Below are 23,481 nucleotides of genomic sequence, written 5' to 3'. Positions count from 1 at the left end.
TGTTTGCTTTGCTGGCTAAGGCACTGCATTAGTGGCTCATGTTTATTGTATGGTCCAGGGGTTTTCAACCTTTTTTTTTAGGAGTGTACCTCTTCTGGGGGCACTTCTGGCAGAGTGGGGTTCAGGGGGTGGTGGCAGCCACATGAGGAGCAGGGGGGCTTTCACGCAGTGGCGCAGGGTGGTGGATGGCAGTGACGGCCACCATGTGCAAGGCTCCCCCACCCCCAGTGTCCAGCCAGCTAGGCAGCACCAGTGAGGCCCGCAGAGGGGAGCGACTACCCTCGCCCCCCACCCAGGTCTGCTCCTGGGGGGCGGCAGTGCGGGGTGGTGGTGCTCTGTCCCCGCCTGCACGTACTACCTAGCCCCTTTCCAAGTACCCCCAGGGTTATGTGTACCCCCAGCTGGCAACCCCTGCTATGGTCTATCAAGATTATATACACACTCGTATGGGAACAGATAGATGAAAAATAACATATATGAGACTAAACAATATTCATAGGGACAGGGTTAAAATGACTGTGGTTTTGAAGCAGATGTTACAATATGTATAATTTTTATTTTAATGAAGATGAATTAGATAACATTAACAGGGGAAGCAGTTTGCAGGCAGTTGCTGGAAGCAAGAGGAGGAAGGAGGAGAGCAGAAAGAGAGAAGCAAGGCACCAGATCCTGCCCAGGAAAGGTAAGTGATCCAGCTGCCTGTGCCTTTGGTTTTGCTGAGTGTGTGTTTGGTGGGCTGTGTGCACTTGGGGTGCATGTTCTGAGAACCTGGGAGTGATTGCTGACTGCTGTGTGATTGTTGATTGTTGTGGGATTGCTGATTGCTGTACGATTGCTGCCTGGGCCTGACAGAAGCCCTAACAAAGGGGCTGAGTCAGCCCAGGCCCAGAAGGTATAAAACGAGACTCCCCAAGTAACCAGGGAGTCAGTGACCAGGCAGCCTGTGAACAGGGACTGCAAACAGGGGAAGTAGTTTTCAGGCAGTTGCTGGAGGCAAGAGGAGGAAGGAGAGAAGGATAGAAGCTCACAGCAGTTTGCAGGCAGTTCACAGGCCAGTTCATAGGCAGTAGCATAGCCTATTACCATACAATGATGGGGATGCATTATACCTCATGGCTTCCTGCCTTGGCCCCAACTGGTGCTCCCTTCCTTTGCACCACTGAGGCCAACACCCAGACAAACCCCATGGTTACAGCATCCACCCAGATGGAGCCCCTGGCACCAGGCTGCGGGGGCTGCCTGGCACCGGCTGCCAGCAACTGGGAATGGGAGCAAGGTCACCCCCACCTGTGGTGTATGCTCCTAAGTGAAGTCCCTGGAGTCCCAAGTGACTGAGCTCCAGACCCAAGTAGGCAGACCTTGTGCCATCAGGGTCCACGAGCAGGAGACTGATGACTACTACAGTCAGGCTCTTCTTCTGAAGAATGAAGAAGAGAAGATAGGAAGAAAGTGGCCAACAAGAAGGCTGGCCAAAAAGACCCACCCAGAGCTACCTGGAAGACGGTCATCTCAGGCTCCAGGACATGCAGGGCTAGGGCAGCCCCTCCCCTGGCATTGCACAACAGGTATGCTCCCCTCACCACACATGAAGAGGCTCCAATGGAGACATCAGAGGAGGAGGTGGGTAGTTAGCAAACTGCCACCACCCCCAAGAGGAGGTGGTGGGGGACTCCCACCTTTGGGTACTGAGGGACCCATCTGCCATCCAGACCCCTTAGCCCATGAGGGCTGCTGCCTCCCTGGGGCCTGCACCCGAGATGTTGCGGAGAGGATCCCTAAGCTTGTTTGGCCCTTCAACCACTACCCCATGCTCCTCATCCATGTGGGCATGAATGACACGGCCAGGAGTAATCTGGACCAGGTCATGAGTGGCTACAGGGCTTTGGGGGCTGGGCTTAAGGGGTCAGAGGCGCAGATAGTATTTTCCTCCATGTTCCCGGTTGCGGGCCACCAAGCTAGGAGGTAAGAATGTGAACCAACGACTCTAGTGGTGGTGCTATCAAGAGGACTTTGGTTTCTAAAACTACAGCGCACACTTCAGCACTCCTGGGAAGGGACAGCATCCACGTCACATAGAGGGCTGTAAACTAAGATCACCGGGGGATGGGAAAACACTGCCTGGAGCGTGCCCAGGGACCAGCGTACAAGAAAGTGCCAAAGTTGGGGATACTAGGAGAGCCACTCTTGCAAGAGCTGAGGGAACGGTTCTCCCTCAGTGTGACAGGAAATGGAGGGTCTCAATTGGAGGACTCAGGTGCCTGTACACTAATGCTAGGAGCATGGGGAATAAGCAGGAGGAGCTAGCCCTCCTACACTCCAGCGAGCATTACTATCTAGTAGGGATTATGGAGACCTGGTGGGACTCCTCAAATAATTGGAACATAGCCATAGAGCACAGGTGGGCAAAATATGGCCTGCGGGCAAAGATGACAGGCAGTCAGCAGCAGTAGGACCCAGGGGAAACCTAAGGCAGGACTCAGGGGCTGAGCAGCAAGAAGGGCCCGGCTCCACCCCACCCCCAGCCTCCCACCTCCAGCCCCCAAATGGAAGCCTCTACAGCTTTTGACCTTGAGACCCTGGAGCTGTTCCCCATGTCCCTCCACCTGAGTGGAAAGTAAGATAAGATTGGATGGAGGGATGGGAGAAAACCGCTGTGAACTGCTTAGCAGCCAGGAGCCCCATGGTGCTTGCTGGGCTGGAGCTAGAGCAGGAAACAGCAGATGGGGGGGGAGGGGGAAGGGAGTTCATAGTTGCGGCAGTGGTGAGCAGCAGGGGCCACAGTTACAGGAAGCAGTGCAGCGAGCAGCAGGGGCTGCAGTGAGTGGTGGGGGCCACAGCAGCAGGAGCCACGGGGAGTGGAGCAGCGAGCAGCAGGGGCCACAGCCATGGTGAGCAGCAGAAGCTGTGGTCACTGTGAGCAGTGGGGGCGGGGGTCGCGGCTACGGTAGCATTAAATGGTGGGGGCTGTGGCAATGGGGGCCATGGGGAGTGGCCTGGCGAACAGCAGGGGCTACAGTGGCACGCTGAGTGGTGTGGGCCATAGGGAGTGGTGGGGGCCACAAGGAACGATGCAGGTCATGGCAAGCAGTGTGGGTCATGGCAGCAGGGGCTGCAGCAATGGCATAGGGAGGGGTGGGGGTTGCAGCAGCAGGGAGCAGCACAGGAAGTGACTGCAGCTGTAGGGAATTGGCGGTGGTGGGGGAAGTGGTGAGCAAGCGTGCAGGAGGGAAAGCAGGGAAACGGTGGCAGCAAGTGGGTGCAGAGCCTGTGCAGGTGCCCTGGGGCTGGCAGGGACCCAGGCTGGGACGGCAGGAGTGTGGAGCCTGGGCGCGGGGTCTGCCTGGCTGCATTTCGTGAGGCTCACATGCAGTCCGCAAGAGCCTTAAGCAATGGAGCCAGTAGCCTGGCCCAGTAGCTCTCTCTCTCAGCCCACCCACCATACCCACACCCCACCACACACACACACACACACACACACACACACACGCTCTCCAACCACACCCTGCCTCATACAACCCCTTACCACCCACACACAGCATGTAGTAGGACTGTTTTTTGAGCTAGTATGCAGTCTCCTCTAGATACACATCATAAACACAGAAATCTATACAAAAATATTTTAAAATAAAATTAAAATAAGTTATACTAGATGTTTTATTATTTTGAATATGATTTGGGGGGTTTTCTGGTTTCAAGATTGCAGCACTCTTCCTCCCAAAAGGCAAGGGGAGGGACTCCTGGTGGCAAAGGTCACAGGTCAGGGGCAGGACTTCCAGTTCCAACATGGCGACCGGGAAGTGAGGCAACTGTCAAGGGGCAGGGCTACCCACGAGGCCCTCGACAGTTCCCCAAAACTTGGTAAGCGGCCCTCCGCCCAAAATAATTGCTCACCCCTGCCATAGAGGGCTACACCCTGTACAGAAGGGAGCGAGTAGGGGAGAAAGGTGGAAATGTAGCTCTCTATGTGACGGAGCACTACACCTCCTTCAAGGCCAACAATGGCTCCAAAGAAGAGTGGCTTGAAACCCTCTTGGTCAAACTACAGAGCAGAGTGAGGTGAGAGAGACCTAACTGTATACTACAAACCACCAAACTCGGGGTGGAGTTCTCTCGAGAACTAGCAGAGGCTGCATGTGCATGGGACATGGTCATCACAGGCAACTTCAATTACCCAGACATCTCTTGGGAGGAACACAGCTAAGTCAGATCAGTCACGTTGCTTCCTGACCTGTACTGAAGAGCTCTACCTGACTCAGGAAGTGCATGGGCCAACCAGAGGCAATGCTCTCCTAGATTTGGTCTTGGCCAAATGAGACGATCTGGTGAGCGACTTGAATATAGAGGGTAGCCTGGGCAACAGTGACCATGAAACCATCATGTTCACTGTCCATCACAAGGCAGTCAAACTGGATAGCAGGGTTGAAGTTTTGGACTTCAAAAAGCCAATTTCAACAGGGTCAGGGCAATAGTAGGGGGAGCAGGACCAGGGACTGAAGGTGGAAGGAGTGCATGAGGAGTGGTCGTTTCTCAAGGACACAATCCTCGAAGCACAAAAGAAACCCATTCCCATGAGGAGGAAAGGTAGCAGAAGGGCTGGTAAGCCCTCTTGGCTTAATATCAGTAACATCATCCTCTTGAAAAAGAAAAGAGAGGCATACAAACAATGGAAGCTTGGGACAGTCCCCAAGGAGGACTATACAACATCAGCTTGCACTTGTAGGGAGCAGATTAGAAAGGCTAAGGCAGCGACTGAATTTAAATTTTCTTTAGGCATGTAGGGAACAAGAGGAAAACAAATAGAAATGTGGGGCCATTGCTTAACAACTCAGGACAGCTGGTTACTGACACTCAGGAGAAAACTGAACACCCAAATGACTATTTTGCTTCAGTATTTCACTGGACTAGGGGCAAAATCATACTAGATATGGTTCAGAATGGGCATGGTGGGAATGACTGCCTTCCTACTGTTGACATTGAGCTGGTGCATGATCAGTTAGAAAAGTCAGACATTTAAAAGTCAGCAGGACCGGATGAACTTCATCCGAGAGTGCTGAAGAAGCTGGCCAAAGTCATCACGGGACCTCTGACAAAACTCTCTCAAAACTCGTGGCGCTCGGGGGAAGTCCCTGAAGACTGGAAAAGGGCCAATGTTGTGCCCATCTTCAAGAAGGGGAGGAGAGGACCTGGGCAACTATAGGCCAATTAGCCTAACTTCTAGCTGAGGGAAAATCCTGGAAAAATTCATCAAGCAGTCTATGTGCAATAGGCTTGCAGAATATAGGATTCTGAATGACAGCCAGCATGGCTCCATCGCAGGCAAGTCTTGTCTTACCAATCTCAACTCCTACGGCCAGGTAACTCACCACCTGGCTAAGAGAGAGGAGGTCGACACTGTATACCTAGACTTCTAAAAGGCCTTTGATCTGGTATCCCATGATGTTCTCATGGGAAAATTGGAGGATTGCAGGCTTAACTGCTCAACAGTTAGGTGGGTAGGAAGCTGGCTGTGGGGTAGGACCCAGAGAGTCCTGATGAACAGATCTGTGCTGTGAAAAGTGGCCAGTGGTGTACCTCAGGGGTCTGTGCTTGGTCCAGTGCTTTTCAATATCTTTATCAATGATTTGGATGTGGGGGTGAAGAGGTCACTGGCCAAGTTCGCATATGACACCAAGTTATGGGGGAGTGTGGTCATACTTGAAGCTAGGCTGCAGATATAGGCAGACCTAGGTAGGCTGGCAAGATGGGCAGATCAGAATCAGATGAAGTTCAATATTGAGAAGTGTGAAGTGCTCCATCTGGGGACAAACAATCACCAACATACTTACAGGCTTGGTGGCACTGAACTGACTAGCACCATGACTGAAAGGGACCTAGGGATAATAACAGACCATAGTATGAACATGAGCTATCAGTGAGATGCTGTAGCTATCAGGGCAAACAATATTCTGGCATGAATCAACCGATGCATCTCAAGCAAAACCAAGGAAGTGAGACTGGACGGTCTCCTCAGTGTGGGCACCTGATCCCAGTTGTCTTTCCTGCCTAGTACAGGAGGGCTGGACCCAATGATCTTGCGAAGTCTCTTCTAGCACCTTACAATCTATGAATCATCTATAAAAAATATAAGAACAGTATGATTTTGCCCCTTAAAATGTTTTAAAATGTAATGTCTCCTACTTGAGGATTATATTAGTGACCATCAATTTAATATTGTTCTGAAATTCATCTCCATAATTCAATATTATGTTTACACATTTGTGTAAACATGATACAAAAGCCAGTATAGAAGCCACAAGTTTTACTTCATTTTGGCAGCATTTTCCATCTATAAATTTCTGCATAATCAAAATACAGGTTTAGTGAAAGTGTAAATCTAACTGGATCCAATTTTTCTGCCCTTCCCTCAACCTTTCATAAGTCAACCCTACTTTAAGCAGAAATCATAGTTAACCAGAAATGTTGGACCCTGCTACACATTACATATATTATGTAATTAACTGGTTAACTGTGCAATAAATTTAGACCAGCCACACATGCAAAGTAATTATCACACTATAAAAATTACTATCCAACTATAAAAAGATCTAACCACCTACAAAGTTAGTGCTTGAAAATTTATACCAACTCTACAGCTGGTTTCTATCCAGTTTTAATTTTAATGTGTGGCAGGACCCTTTGATACACCAAAGTTCATGAAGGTAGATTCATTATGCTAACATATTTTTAAATTCTATTCAATTTCTCCAAATTAATATCTGAACAATGTGCAGGCCTTCTAATTTTACAGTAAAAGCCAAACCTTTCACAAAAAGTAAACTCATGACATCTTTCCTACAGAAATAACTTCCCCTGAATAATGTAACAACTGTCTATAAAAAAGAGAATCACTCAAATTAAACTTTTGTACAGACATTTTTTCTCACTAATTCATAAAAAAGGATGTGCCTGCAGGAAAACTGTTGTGTAAATTCTGATTATTATCTACTACTATTCATCAATTAATGGTAGTAACAAAGGAATATCTTAAAATGAATGTGCCTTATTAATACTGTGTAACAGCCACCCCTTCAGATAGGTCAAATGAAAAATTGCCAACCAGCTGGTTAATTTATTCAGCACAGGTGTTCACTATTTATTTTTCAGCCATTTGCCTTTTTTCAATACAGCTTGTTGTAGAGACAGTATTCTTTTCCTTTGATGGATGCACTTTGTTCAGAGGCCATTCATTTCAGTTTCACACAGTATATATTATACTGCTACCCAGCTGTTTATTCTTTCAGAATAAATGTTTAATGGTTACTTCATACGAGTTATAAAAGTTAAGCAACAACAACAAAAATCTACCCAGAACATGTAAGCTGTCTGGAGTGCCTTGATCAACTCTCTCCACTAAGTTTAAAGTTGGTTTGTAAACTGCTTCTTTTATCCAACACCAGTTCTTTCTAGCAGTGTGCTGTTCGATGCATTAGACTGAATTGTGCGTTTAACAAAAAATCTCGAACTAATGTGAAAGTTCAGATGTAACACTCACAAACTGCGAAGCAGTTGAAAATTTTAGTCATCTTATTTTTGAAGCAGCTGTGATTAACTTTCTTATTTCACCATACCTAGGCAATTAGTAATATATAAAACACTTAAAACCAGTATTGGAATAGTATTAAGAATATTTATGGTGACATTAAGGTAGAAATAGTTAAAGCGAGAATCAGACATTTTAGAAGGATTTTTACACAAATGTAAACAATTTTTTAAAATCTGGAATCTGATCAAGTTTCTCTTATAATGTGAATGTCAACTTTGCACACCTTGATTTTTTCAGCTTGCATTACTTACCTTTCGGCATTCAACTCTCTCTTCCTACCTTTTAGGTTTAAAATATAAAATGTGTCACCTTATGAAAATCATTCAATGCTTCACCCAGTTCAGTGTGAAATGATTCAGCAGAAACTGACAAGATATCTACTAAAACCTCTTAAGAACAAAAGTATAATTCAATGCAAGAAGTATAAAACAAAATTAAATGCACAGGATTATCCAATTCTGAAACTGAGGTTCACACTATATGCACTCAACATTATTATGCTTATGTATTAAATTTAGATTTTGTTATGCCAGTATTTTAACTGACAAAAAGTTTAACTTTTAAACTGTCTGATTTGTTTTTAATCAGTATTATACAAGATGCTGATTTTAAATTTCCTTCGTTTTAAACAAAACCTTTAGCCATGTAATCATTAATTACGTTTAGATGTCAAACTAGCATCAGAAAATAAAAATAAAATTGTTTTAAACACATATTTGATTCCTAAACTGGCTGATAAATGATATACTGTTTGCACTGTAACAAATTACAAGATTTAATAGATTAGTTCTGTGGTCTTCGTACATATATGTGCACACAGATATATGCAACAAACATGTTTTAGACACATACCAGGTACTACTGCATCCTAATCCATTTTATTGCAACACAAGTTATTTGAGGAACACAAGATAAGTATCTATTTGTTGAAAGTCAAATGAAAACAAAATTATTTTGATTCACAAAGTAGACATAGATACGAATAATAGCTGACTTTACCCTACAGTAAAAAGGCTCCCTAGCCATAGCAATAAGGTCCCCCAGGTCCCTTTTTAGATATTTTAATCTAAAAACATTATACTGATCTTACATACAACTTTTTTTTTAAGAAATATGTTTTCCTATTTAGCCTTTTCTTCAGTTATTATACTTTTGAAGAGCCATGTTTGGGCTCCATTTTTTTGTAAAAATTATTTCCTAGTACATGAGTGCAGAATGAGAAAATACAGTCAAATAGACAGGAAAGTTTATAACTAGTGAGCAATTCCAAACACACTTTTCTTATGAGAAATGTTTTGACTATTATCCCAAAATTAAACTGTCCAACAACTTTTATAATATCATTTTTGCAAGAAATCTTTAAAAGTGTCATTCAACTCTGCTAAAGTTCAAGGGATTTGATAGGGTTCTTTAGCAGAGCATTTTGCAATTCTTGGCTCTCTCATAACTCAAAAGGAAATAAAGGAAAAATAATTACTTACAACTAAAATCATAATAATTCATCCACAGTACATACATCTATTAAGAACATTGTGTTTATAACTTCCATATTTATAATTACCTGATATAACAGACATCTTCTACATGCTGAATGGTTGTATCCTTCTTGCTAAGAGAAATAGCTTCTTCCGTTTCAAGGATCAATTTTCTCCAGTCTTCGCTTTCTTCACTGACCTCAGTCTTTTCCTTACAAACAAATATAGAATGATAGGATTTTGGAAGAGTGCCCTAAATTTTTTAATAATGTTACCAATGGCTATTAAATAACCTAACCTGAATGTTTTAATTGCACTGATTGCAGTATATGATGAAAACAAATGATATGCAATTTTATAGTTTAAAAATGCAGTTTCCCACAAATAAAGGCAGATTTTAATTCATCTAGACAGCACGTTCCTCTGTTCATGATAGATGTATTTAATACATGAGCTGGCAGTTATAATTGCTTGTGGTAAAAAAGTGTTCTAAGTGCCATAACACCGCTTTCTACCAATGTTATAGTTGATACCTTCCCTGCCCTGCCTTAAACTATACCTTAACTTTTTGCATTTTTTTTCAAATTTGAAAAGAAAATATTGACGTTACAACACTAAAACAAAATGCATATATATTCTCATGAATGTAAATACTAAAAACTTATAAGAGGCTTTTCCTCTTCACAATTCATGTTTTGGCTAAATATTTGGTCCCTATATTTTGGCTCAGAAACCTTGAATTCAGAGGGATTTAGGAATGAAACGATTTGAGAATTGTGTAACCACTTTAGAAATGTACCATAAATCATGTGATGAAATTAGGAAGAAACATCTCTCTGATAAGAACATGAGTAGTATTTTCCCTCTCAATGCCATACTGTTCATTTATGTATAAGTGCTGTTACGTTGTTTAATGTGCTCTTCCAAAATAAAGAACATTTATCAAATGTGTCACTGGCAAAGCAGTGCAACCTACCAAGAATAAGAATACAAGGGAGAATTTTCATATCTGGACATCTTAAAAATGAAATTGTACATCTAAAGAGCAGTCCTGTATCTCTCCACAAAACTATGAAAAGTAGCACAGAAGCATACAAAATATTTCATAGGATCACAGAAAAGTAGGGCTGGAAGGGACCTCACGAAGTCCATGCCCTTGTTCAAGGCAGGATCATCCTTGACTAAACCATCCTAGCCAAGTGTCTAACATGCTCTTAAAAGTTTCCAAGCATGGAGATTCCACAACTTCTCTAGGCAGGCTGTTCCAATGCCTGACCACCCTCACAGTCAAAGTTCCTGAAAATTTCCCTTGCTGAAGCTTGAGGCCATTTTTTCTAGTCCTGCCCCCTTCACCCACAGAGAAAAACCCATCTCCATCCTCTCTCTAATCACCATTCAAGTATTTGAAGACTTATCAAATCCTCCCTTAGTCTTCTCTTCTTCAGACTAAAAAACCTTTCCTCATAAGTCTTGTCACTGAGGCCCCTAATCATTTTTGTTGCCCAGCGCTGGACAACTGTCCTTCTTGAAGTGTGAGGCCCAAAACTGAACACAGTATTTTAAGTGAGGCCTCACCGGTGCTGAATACAGCTGAAGAATCACTTCCTTTGATTTGCAAGTGATGCTCCTGTTGATACAACAAAGGATGCTGTTGGCTTTTTTTGGAAACAAAGAGCACACTATTAGCTCATATGCAACTTATGGTCCATCACCACAACCCCCAGTTCCTTCTCTCCAGTACTCCAACCTAGCCAATCATTCCCATCTGTATTTGAGCATGCAGTTATTCTGTCCTTGTTGAATCTCAACTAATTGTCTGTGAACCATTTTTCCAGTCTATCAAAGTCATTCTGGAACCCACCCTTACCCTCTGGAGTGCCCACAATTCCACCAACTTGGTGTCATCCACAAATTAGCTACGCATTCACTCTATCCCATCATCCAAATCGTTAATGAAAGTGTTGAACAACATCAGACCCAGGACAGACCCCTGGTGACCTCCCCACAACTAGACATTGAGTCATGGAGGACTACTCGCCGAGTACAATGATCTAACCAGTTATGTATCCACCTTATAGTAGTTTCATGTAGTCTGTTTTTCCTTAGCTTGTCTTGTTATCACAAAAGGACTTGGCTAACATCTGTCAACTCCCTTGGTTATTTCTGAATGAAGAGATATGCCTAGAGAAAATAGTAGCAGAAAATTCCACAGAAGGAAGAATACTGTCTATAAAGAGACTTCCTCCCATGTTCACCAAAACAGGATATTTTATCTATTCTTGGCAAATAAATGGGATTGCATATAAAAAAAAACTTCACTCCCTCCATTTTTTCCAGTGGAGAACACACTCACAAGACCACTTGGGTCAAAAAGAGCAACAATATTAAGAAAGAAAAAAAATGGATGTATTTTGTAGGAAATGGTATCAATTCAACATTTCTGTCATTGAACAACCCTATAACATACAGCTGCTTTTTGGCATAATCAATTAGTAGACACATATGAGCAAATGTACATAATCAATTAGTAGACACATATGAGCAAATGTACATATATATACATATTATATTATCCAGTGAATTAACAAACATTATAACACTTGATAAACGGCAACATGGCCTTATTTGCACTCCTAATACTAAGCATTAAGTTAGTGGCATATTAAATAGAAAACATCTTATCAAAATATGCCTCAAATGCTCTTTGGATAATCTGAGTATGAAGTTAATTAATAGTCATAATAATTTAGTTTAAGAGTTAAAATGAATATCAGATTCTTTTACTATGTGTAAAAAATGGAATACAGAAGACTTCTTCTTATATGTATTGTGTCTAAAAAATATTAGTTACTTATTCTATTATGTTTTTAAGTATGTTTTCATGAAAATAAGATGCTAGCAAGTTAGTTCTGGTTCCTTACCTGTTTTTCCTTAATCCAAGACAATAATCCTGAAAAGCTAAAGCTTGCCCAGTTTCCTCCATAATAACTTCTCCTGCAAAAGAAAAAAATGATTAAAAAATTAAAAAATAAACATAATTTAACTCGGTGGAAAGAAAACTAAAAACATAGCACTTTTAGTGTTCATTCACCATGTAAAGCAGTGGTTTCCAAACTGAGTTCTGTGTAACCCTGGGGTTCCATGATAGGCCACAGGGATTTCACAAAGAGACTCGGGGTAATGCTGGAGGGGCCCAGGAGGCAGCACACCGCCTGTGCTGGGCCAGGTTGCTTGGCTCCATATTGATTCACGCAGCCTGTGGAGCCAGGGGTAAAGGTTCCATGGCAGAAAAAAAAAGTGTTATGAAAGCCCCTAACTTTAGGAAGTTTGAAAACCATTGATCTAAGCAAAAAAAAGCTCAAAACATAACAAGTAGGGCTGTGTGAAACTTCAGGTGCTGATTCGATTTGAAGGAGATTCAGCCTGATTCGGCAGCAGAATCTTCGAATCTGAATTGAATTGGGAGATGAATAAAAAGGTGTGAATCAATTCAAAGCTCTCTGAATTGATTCTGAAAAGATTCAGAGAGCTTCAGACAGTTCAGAGATTCAGGCAGTCCCCATTCGCCGCCACAGGGACTTGGACCCAGACTCCATGCCATTAAGTAGGGGGGCGGGGAGGGGGACTGGCAGCACGGGGAGGAGACCATGGAGGGGACCCCACCAGGCCCATCCCCTGCCTGCTTCCCCAGCCTCCTGAGCATCCCCCAACCCCTTCCCGCTCCCCAGCCCTGTCAATGGCTGCCCTGCCCAGCCCCAGCATCCCAGCTCTTTAAAAAAACAAAACAAAAAAACCCTATGCTCACCAGCTGCTGCCAGGAAGGGGCTGATCTCCGCTGCCCCCCACTGCCCCGTGCTCGGTGGGGGGCTCTGGCACGAGCGCCCGACCCCCACCTGCTCTCCCAGCCCTGTCAATGACTGCCCTGCCTGGTCCCAGCGTCCCAGCTTTTTTTTTTCCTTTGCCTTTTTAAAGCCCCACACTCACTGGCTGCTGCAGTGGCCATCGGGGCTTCTGGGGGCTCGTGGCAGAGCTCTCCATGCAGCACAGGGCAGTGGGGATTGCCCCCCCTCCCCCTCCAGCAGGAGCCACTGAATCGGGGGGGGGGGTTGTGTTTTTTTTAAAGAGCTAGGAACTGGGGCCAGATGGGGCAGCCATGGGGGGGGGGCTGGGAGAGCAGGCAGGGATCGGGGGGCTCATGGGAGAGCCTCCCCATGCAATGCGTGGCAGTGGGAATCGCCCCTCCACTTGGCAGTAGCCAGTGCGTGCAGGGCTTGTTTTTTGGGGTTTTTTTTTTTTCAAATGAGCCGGGATGCTGGGGCCGGGTGGGGGATGGGGCCTGTTTGATTTGGAGATTCGGCCAATTTGGCAGCAGCCGAATCTCCTAATCAGATTCGGCCAAATCGATTTGGGACAGTGATTCAAATCATCAAATTGAATCACTGTCCCTCGAATCGGCCAAATTTGTATCCAAAGCGAATACTAGCTGCTTCACACAGGGTAGCAACAAGGCGTTTACAAGTGCAGAACTGTAGCTATCTATATAAACTGTAAAAAGTTTATTACAAAACAAGGAAGTCTATTTTCCACTCAGCAGTATTTATATGTTATCAAATGAACTATTGGGGGTACATAGCTCTATTTATAGAGCTGTGAAAAAGTTCTAGAATTACACATACTTTTGGGGATGCCAAAATAACTACTTTCTTTTAATTTGTTCTGCTTCACTGAATGCACGCCAAGAAATATTTACTCTCCCCCTCCTTGAAGATGTCACACTGAAAGTCACCTTTATTGAATGTTAAAAATTACTGAATGAATTAAAGACTAATGTTTGGGAAGAACAAAGGGGTTTTTACCCTACGAAATAATGCAAAGATAGTTTGCACTGTCCCTCTGTGTGATTTAACAGTTATCCTCAAAAAACAGAAGTCTTTATCACATTGTTTCCAAAAATTAGAAAAAATAAAAGTTTAAAAAGAGTCTTCAAGTTCAGTTCTGTTATTTAAAAGAGGATGTTTTCCAAAAGAGTTATATGCACTGACAAAGACTTCATTAAGGGTGTCAGTCCCTTTATAGTACCAGAGGGTGATGCTCTACCATATCTTGCTTAGTTAGCACAAGAAAGACAGATGTCTACTAAACAATGTCTAATTGTTCATGACTAGAAACTGACCTAAAAAAGTCCTTCAGCTCCTGAAGGGAAATGGTAAGGAACATAAATAGGACGTTTTCCCTGAAGAGAAGAGAAAATTCACTAATCACTGAATTAAAAAGTTGAGCTTAATAACAGAATCTATAGTTTAAGACTTTACGATTAGAGCTGATTCTCTCAGAGGTCCTATGTTAATGTAAATTCTCCTCCAGTCTTTCATTTTAAACAGACAAAGCCACTGCAAAGCTGTAACTAATCAGGAAACCCAGAATAACTGTAAAATGGAGCAAATATTTGTTTGCCTTATTGGGCTATTAGGAAAATGAGTATTTGTTAAGGACTTTAACAAAAAACTAGGAAACATTTACATGATTCTCATCTGGAATCAATACGATCCAATGAGAATCAAACATACTTAATGATTCCCAGACTTCCTCAGAATGAATCCCACTAAAAAATAGCCTGGTACCCTTTCAGTTCTCTATAAAGATCAGTCAAAAATGCCCTCATTTCCAACGGTGGAAATTAGGTTAATTTTGTTTCTTTCTGTTGTGAGATATTATCAAAACAAATCCAATATTCATAAATTATATAATCTATCACTTCTGGGAATTAAAAAGAAAAAAGCGTAGAGAATGACAAGAGAATCTTCTGCTTTAAATACCAGTTTCCTTGAAAGGAATATAATCTGGCTGTCACAACAAGCAAGGGCATCAATCACAGAAAACATCAGCATAAAACAAAGACAGGCCTTCCAAAATTTAAATCTTGTTGAGCTTTATGTTTCCTTTATGTGGAGTACCTGAAATGCGCACATCTGCAGCAAAAGAAACAAGTATTATCAATATGCTATCATAAAGGATGAAACATTCTGTGGGGGAGGAAAAAAAATCGAGCTACAATAATTTAAAAGCTCTCTCTTATGTTTGTCATTAGAGTGCCCTTTGAGACATCTTTTGTCTTCTTACTTAAGTGTGGCGATTAGTTTTTTTCAAATAAAGTCTTGAACAATATTTAGTCAAGGATATGATTTCTTCAATTATGAATGTTACTACTGCAAAATAAACCGTGTTCGTCTTTTCCTCTGAATTAAACTTTTTCCCCAAGTTAATGTCACAGCCTTCTAAAGAATTCTTTTGTAAAGAAAACAACATGTTTTTTCCATGTTTTTTAATGAACTGGCTGTTGCCCTGCATTATGCGATGAATCATCATAATCTGTCAATGATTCCTAAATACTCCAAAAATGATGCTGTACAAGTATTGATGGATTTTCTAGCTCTCACAAATACAAGCTAAGTCCTTGGTAAGGATCCTTAAAGAGGAAGCAAATCTAAAAGGGAAAAAAGACTTACTAAAACAACTCTGATAGTTTAATTTAAGGAGTCATCTCAGAGTAGATAGGCATTTACTATTTTTAAGATTGATCAAAGAACTTCAAATCGAGATCTTCTGCAAATAGTGCTGATGGTATCAATGCCAATAGTCCAATTCTATATTGCACATGTCCTTATAATTCTTAAGGCTTATAATCCTCCCTTTTAGCTGACTACAGAAAAATGGATTAATAATGGAAAACCCTAGAACAGGTTCAATTATCTAAATCGGTAAGGATCTAAATTACTTCAGATAAATTACTGTATTTTCTCATAGAAACTGAAGACCAGAGTATTTTTTTCCTTCTGTAATACATACCTGTCCAAGTGCAGTTTATTCAAAACTTGTATTATGTAAAATGTTCAGTTAGTCAAATGAAACTCTATTGTTTGCGATTAACTGAGGACCAGGCTTCTGTTCAGATTTTTTAAGTTTGTATCTAAAGCCCTTAAGAGGAACCTGGAATCATTTCTGTGAATGTTGTATGATCCAGATCCTACTTTTCCCCATTTGCTAAATAATTTAACTACTTTTTCTAGGTTCCTGAACATTCAAAAAATATCCCAGCCTAAAACACTTTTGTTGAGAGTGCAATTATTTCTTGCTGATCAGCTCTTCCTGAGACTCAATCAAAGGTAGCATGTAGCATTTTCATTTGAAGAGATGCATCAAGTTGAGAGAGATGGAACAACTGTGATAGCATGTAATACAAAAGCAGCAGCAGATAAAGCCTTTTGTAGAAGATGTCTGTTAGGAAGACTGGGTTTCTGAATGCCATGTCATAATAGCCATGGTAAAACAAGTCAAAGCTGCAGATGTCTGAAGAGAAGCTGCTGATGCTTCATGATTTCTCCTGAGAGCTGCCTGTATGTGTCTATCCTGCATTTGATCTCTCGGAAAAGAGTCTCCTACCATCAGAATAGCTGTCTTTTGCAAGGGAAGTTACTGCCACATCGATTTTAAGGATCTGGAGACAACATGACTACAGTTTCAAACCCATAAACTGTAATGCTTTACTTACTGAATTTCTCACATTTATTAGAAAATTTCCACTCTGCCTTAGTTACATGCTCCAAGACACGGTTAAATGGAATGACAGGCTCCTTGGTTCCCAAGAGAAAGATTTTAACCAGAAGTATTCTTTCTACAGTCTTTTGGTTGAAACTACACAACTAGATGGCTTTCTTTTCCAAGGTTAAAAGGCATCTACTGAAAATGTTCTGCCCAAGGCTTCTAACCTAGAGTTAAAACAGTTCTTAAACTTGTCTTGGAAGTAATCCAAGACTTCTTTTGAAGCATTATTTCCCCTCTCTTCTTACACTGTTCATATTGCTTTGAAAGGAATAACCTGAGTTAAATTTTGTGGCAAGTTGTATTATAACTGACAAGCTCCAATATATTCAGCAAGGTGTAAAAAGAATTAGAGAACAGATTGCAAAATATCAGATGTTGGAAACTGGTAGGCACCTTAGAAATTTGGGATGCTCCTATAAAAGAAAAGTGGAATTTTAAAGACAGACGACACTTAAAACTAGTGTAAAGGTATGAGAAGCAAAGAAAGAAGTACAGAAAAGAAGAGCAACCAGACATGAAAAGTAGATAAAGGAAACCGAGGCATGATGGGAGACAACAAGTAATTAAACAAGAAGAGCATTAAAGTCACAGGTAAGGGATCTGAACTCTATGTAGAAATGTATAGGAAGTCTGTGAGTAAGAGTAGAAGGTGGAGGATAGGATTGACATGGCAAAGAAGTACAAAACTGTAGCTGCTAGAAAGAAAAAGAAAAAGAAAAGAGTCCTGTATGCCAAAAGGAGAAAGTTCTGGGTCAAAGAATGAGGATATGAAGGAGTGTAAGCATCAGGGACAAGGGAAAGGGTAGATTTTAGAGATGTAATAAAAGCCATGTAGAGGCACTACATTTCTGCTGGGAGAACTGCAGCTCTTCCAGTAAAAACAAGTGTACAAGCATCCCCTTGTCACCCAAAACCAGCAGAGCTGGAAACTAGGCTCTGGGATACTCTCCCCAAACTCAGTTCCCAGCACAACTGGTTTCTGTTTGCCACTCCTGCAGCCCACCTGCATGGTGGGGGAATCATTTAAAAGCCAGTGGAAAAGGGAAGTGGGGTCAGGGAATGCTTTTCCCGCCACAAGTTCCTGGTTCCACAAGCTTTAAATTCCATGTGCACTGCCCAGCAGCACACATGATAATTTGAAAGTTTATGGGTCAGGAACTGGAGGTGAAGAAGTTTTCGCTGGGGCAGAGGCGTAATGCTCCCCACAGTTGCCCAGACCAGGGACTGGGAAATGGAGTGGAGGCTTTGCCCTGCTGCTCTACTCCCCTCCCAAGCCAGTCTACAGGAAGAGAGCAGAGCATCAAGGAAAGACTCCCTGCCTGTTCTCCAGACCTAGTGAGGAACAGTGAGTCTTTCTCCACCATTTCACTCCACCCCAGGAATGGAAGAAATGGAGCAGCGCTGCTTCCTGTACCTTCCCCAGACTAGGATTATCTCGGTGTCAGGAAGGTGCAAGGAACAGGAGAGGGGGCAGTTGCAGGCTGAACACCTGGACTGCTCCACTGCCCAGAAACATTTCTCGCAGTGGAAAAAAACGCCTGTTTGTGGCAAAAGATCACGTGTGAGCTGAGATGTGAAAAATCAGACAGTTCTCAAGTTCTGAACCTGAGAAAAAGGTTATAATGATTGTCTAAAGGTTCTGGTAAAAGTGGGAGAAGGAAAAAAAAAATGTGTTTTTTCTTGTTTAATTTAAAAAAGATTCAGACACAGTAAGATCCAAGACTGGCCAGAGATAAAAACAATTTAAAAGCAGCCATAGACACAGTGGGAGCTAGATTTTTAGAAACACTCACCAGTAAAAATTATCTTACTCCCATTTTCTTAAATCAGTTTTACCTTATTTTACTGTCCCAACAGAGAAGAACCCTCTAACAGTACACTGGGAAGGTATTGTCACTGTATGTGCTTGACTGTCTTTTATTTGGGTGGGAATAGAAAAGTATTTAGTATACAGGCTGACAGCTTTCTTTGCTCTGTAAGACAGAGGAAAATATTAAGGCTTCCTAAGAAATTAAGACACTGCCCATATACCCCCAATAGTTACTGAAACAAACAAAACTATGAGCATTTGATATAACCTTTTCAAAGGCAAAACATGGAATTTTCCACTCTGTGCCCCTTGACTGACACCTCCAAAATTATTTTTCAGTCCCAGAAGGAAAAAAGACAGCATCTCCAGAGTGAGGTAAATGGTGCAAGGTAACTTTTTTTTTAAAAAACCCTGTGATTTTATATAATACACTTTCTATTAAAGACAAGGGAGGAAGCTACAATTCAAATGAAAACTTCATTCTAGAAACAGTGCTAATTTGAAGAAAAGCTTCCCTTGCATATAAAGAAACTGCAAAACAGAATATAAGGAGGGGTAAAGAAAAATAGGACAGAGAATGACTAAGAGGAAAGTCCTGTATTACTAGAGGAGCTACAGTCACTTCACAAAGTAATCAACTTTAGACTTCACATACTTCCCTTTAGCAACTTCAAGTTTAAAATAAGTGCCGATTCTCCACATTTTGAATTGCAAATTACTTTTCTAAATCACTTAACATCTATCCTTGAAATTTCACATGTCAACAGCTCATTAATATCTACAGTAAATGTAGCTCTCTGAAAAGAACCACAGATTTTACATTTATTGAGACAGATAGCTGGCACGCAGAAATAGAGCCCCTTCAATTACAATTTGGCAGAAGCTAACTTTAGTTTAAAATCTGTCTACAGAAATTTATGGCAACACTGCAATGAAGAGACTATTTTGAATAAGATTAGCTGTTGTTGGTTTATAAATCAGAGGCTTGAACTTAGTATTTTATAATGGGCTGCTTCAGAATTATCTAGCACCATTACCTATGCAGCATATTCTGGTAAATACAAACAAAGATTGGAGATTAAAAATAACAAGATAATCTATACAACACAATGAATGCAAGCAATATATACAAGAACAAACAGTTTTATTTTTAGTTGCACCTATTCAATATTTTATATTGAACTTTTTCTGACGTTTATAGAGAAATGAAGAAATAAAATAATGTAGCTAACGTACATATTTCAATGGACTAAATTTTTGTTCTAGGGAATGGGAAATTAGCAATCTAAACTATGATCTTAAAAAGGATTTTATAGATCAGATAATCTTTACAAAATGTAAAAATTTAGACGTAACAGAATACAATAGTTTGAACAGAAATGTTTTCAGCAAGCATACTATTTTCTGCTAACAAATGTTCAATTAATAAAATGAGAAGATAATTTGTGAATTTATCTAATGATTACATTTATATATTAGTTCACCAAATAAAATAAAAATACGTTTAGAGTTTCAAATCAGTCACAAACTTTAAAGGTTTAACAGTGGGGCTCTTCTCACTTAAAATACAAAGCCAGCAATAGCATTCTGGAAGACAGCATTAAATTGTTTTAGATTTTAAAAACCAGATGGCTTTTGTAATGTTTGCCTATTGGTTTTTTTATAGTGTAAATATCTCAGGTTTTACCAAAATATGGATTCTAGATCATATTTTACTGAGAACATACACTAGTTAAAGCAGCAAACTATTAACATGAATTTAAAAAGCCTCCACTGAGCATACCTTCCTTGGACCTACCAATTCTAATCTTGCCCAAGATTTGGAAAAATTAACTCACAGCAGGACGAGGGGAGAAATTAGAACACTTTGTTTTCATCATAAAAATGAAAGAGGAAGCATGCATGAATATAACCAAACACATTCAAGTGAAACCAGTAACAAACAAAATCAGCACTCCACAGTTGTAGTTACTCTCTACTTTTGAGAGATAAGACAGTCATTTGGTGGGCTCTCTCCACCACCAGCAGAAAAGACACTGATGCTTCAGATCAAAGGTATTAGTGCATAGCTATTACTACAGACCATTAATAAACCTCTGATATTAAAACTGGAGAAGCAAGGTGGAAAAAAACTATTTGACCAAAAACAGTCAATGCATAATGTTTTGTGATTCTGAAAAATGTCGTTACCATTGAAGCTAAGTTTAACCAGCCAGAATGTATTAATTCTAAGTCTCAAAAACTGCCTGCTTACTTTAAGTATTTAATATTTTCCCTACTAATATAGCATTTTATTCTTCTGCAAAACTGCATTTTATCAAATTCAAATGCTGCCAGAAATACTGTAAATGAGGCATCCACATTACCTTTAATGAGATTTCAAGGATTCTGAACCTCCTTGCTGTTCAAGTGTGTGTACTATATGGAACTTTTTGTGATGGAATTAAAGATTCTGAAACCATGTTTTTAATTTAGAGGACAGCTTCTATTCAGTTTAAATTAACTCTCAAGATGTAAAACACTACAAGATGAAGCAGTTTAAGGACCAACCAGTCCTTGGAGTTTCTGAGGGATTGTCACCATAGAAGGGCCAGGCTAGAACTCAAAATTAAATTAAATCCAATCAGAATAAGATATGATTCATCCTGCTAATATGCTTGTTTATAAAACAACCAACCAACCAACTCCCGCCCTCCCCCCAGTACATTACATTCCTCTTTGCCAGTTCAGGAAACTGCAGGTAAGAGGATGGACAACAAAACTGCCAAGTTCCAAGTAAGAACATATTACATTTTATGCATCTTATTAATTTAAAATGGTTAATACTTTAATTCAGTATTATTTTGAAAGAGTATGCAGAACACCTTTTGTCATACTAACTAAAGGCAAGGAAAGTAGAGAACAAAGATGTACACATGACTTGGCTGCTATGTGTCTAGAGCATGGAGGGAGAAAGGCAGATACACTAACCCAGGTAGTGGGCAGGGTTTCTAAATGAAACAGTTAAAAAAAACAAGTTGGGTGTAAGGCGTTAAAACAATGGGAGCATTTGGTATCAGGATGTTGGCTAACAGGTAGCTATATACCGGGGTGGGTAATTATTTGGGCTGAAGGGTCACTTAAGGAGTTTTGGTGAGCTGTTGAGGAATGGAGTGGGGAGCAGATCCCATCTGGGCTGCTAGCCGCAGTCATGAGCCTGAAGAGGGAGGGCTGCATCCTGCACCACTACGCTGCAGCCAGGGCTAGGCCACAAAACATGCAGACTCCTCCACCCCTCCGCATTGATCCCCTCCTTCTGCCCAGCTATCTGTTGGTGCTATGCAGTTCTGGCGCTGTGGCTGCTGGCAGCTGCACCTGCACAGGATGAGGCGCAATGCAGCAACCTGAGTAGCTGTCCCACTTGCCCACTGTGACAAGCCACTGCCGCCCCTGCATCATACCAGGAAAGTTGGGAGTGGCTGTTCTGGGCAAACCGCACCCGCCGCCCACCAGCAAGGACTAGTGGTGCAGCAGTGGCAGCAGCTCAGTGCAGCAGGTAGGCAAGCAGGTTGGCAGTGGCCACAGTCCCAGGGCTGCACAGCTTCAGTGCTAACAGGAAACCAGGAGTGGGGGCTGAAGGAGTCTGTGCACTACAGGGCCTGGCCTGGCCTTGGTTGTGCTAGTGTAGAGCAGCACAGGACACAGCCCTCCTTCCTCGGGCTCCCAGTGGTTGCTGGTGGGCCAGATAGGATCAACTGGCAGGCAGGATATGGACTGTGAGCTGTATTTTGCCCACCCCTACTATATACTGAGGTATCTAGGGCACTACAATATTCAACTGGGTATTTTCATTAGGTTATTATGCACTTATTATCCATAAATTGATAATAAGGAACTGGTGGCTGCTGTCCCTCTGGAAAGGGATTGGGAATCTGACTGTGATATAGGAAGTCTTGTTGAAAGGCAGGAGAGGGGAAGGTGTCAGGGTCTGACCAGGCATTCAAAGCATCTCACTAGAAGTTGAGATGCAGAGCACTGGTCCAGGGTCCTTTAGGTTAGTACTGAAACGTCCCTTCCTCTCCAACTCCACCACCACCTTATAACCCCACCAGCTTATTACACGTGTGTTGTCAATTCTTGTGAATGATTTTTTTCAGTAGTTTAAACTCCAGCTAGAACTGTATTGTATGACAATCTCAGCATCCATGTTAAAAGATAAAGATTCTATCTGTTGCAGTTACAGAAAAGAGTTTGAAAATGTAAAACCAGTTCACTTAAAAAGCTCTAAAACTGGATATTTTCAATTTAAATACTTCATATTTAAAAATCATCATCTTTAAGCCAATTCTGTAATTTTTTAAAAGATCTGAATGTTTGCAGTTGGCTTCTCTACCTCTCACTGGTAGCTGTTTCCTCATTTCTTGTATCCACCAGGAAAGAAGCAGACACAATACATCTGTACACAAATGCCAGGAGTTCTGTACACAAATGCCAGGAGCTTGGGGAATCTGTAAACAAATGCCAGGAGCTTGGGGAATAAGCAGGAGGAGCTCATCCTCCTGCTGAGTGCAAACAATTATGATGTCATAGGGATAACAGAGACCTGGTGGGACTCCACCCATGACTGGACCACGGGGATAGATGGCTATACCCTGTACAGGAGGGATCGTGTAGATAAAAGGGGCGGGGGTGTAGCTCTCTATGTTAAGGAAAGCTACATGTCCCTGCAAGCCGATATTGGCGACCAGGGTGGACGACTGCAGACCCTCTGGGTTAAAATCTGTGGGGAACACGGCACAGGGGACACAATGGTGGGAGTCTATTACACACCTCCCACCCAAAGTCCTGAGCTTGACCAGGAGTTTGCCCGGGAACTGGCTGAGGCAGCATGCTCCAGGACCGTGGTTGTCATGGGTGACTTCAATTACCCAGACATCTCATGGGAGGATCGCTCAGCAAAATCTGAGCGGTCACAAAGCTTCCTCTCGTGCGTGGATGACCTCTACCTGACTCAAGAAGTCTATGGGCCAACG

The 23,481-nt window shown here is 41.9% G+C and overlaps 1 protein-coding gene across 1 annotated transcript in view; it reads right to left on the bottom strand.

The window, feature by feature from the left end:
• Positions 1-23,481, bottom strand: part of CHM (CHM Rab escort protein) — a 156,439-nt gene that overhangs the window by 99,929 nt on the left and 33,029 nt on the right. Inside the window, exons 3-4 of the mRNA XM_014607267.2 lie at positions 11,979-12,051; positions 9,144-9,268 (exon numbers count right to left, since the gene is read on the bottom strand). Coding sequence (XP_014462753.1) covers positions 9,144-9,268; positions 11,979-12,051 — 198 coding nt within the window. The remainder of the gene's footprint in view (positions 1-9,143; positions 9,269-11,978; positions 12,052-23,481) is intronic.

Source organism: Alligator mississippiensis, chromosome 8, assembly GCF_030867095.1.
Source record: "Alligator mississippiensis isolate rAllMis1 chromosome 8, rAllMis1, whole genome shotgun sequence".
NCBI lineage: Eukaryota > Metazoa > Chordata > Crocodylia > Alligatoridae > Alligator > Alligator mississippiensis.
This window is presented reverse-complemented; position numbering and strand designations above follow the sequence as displayed.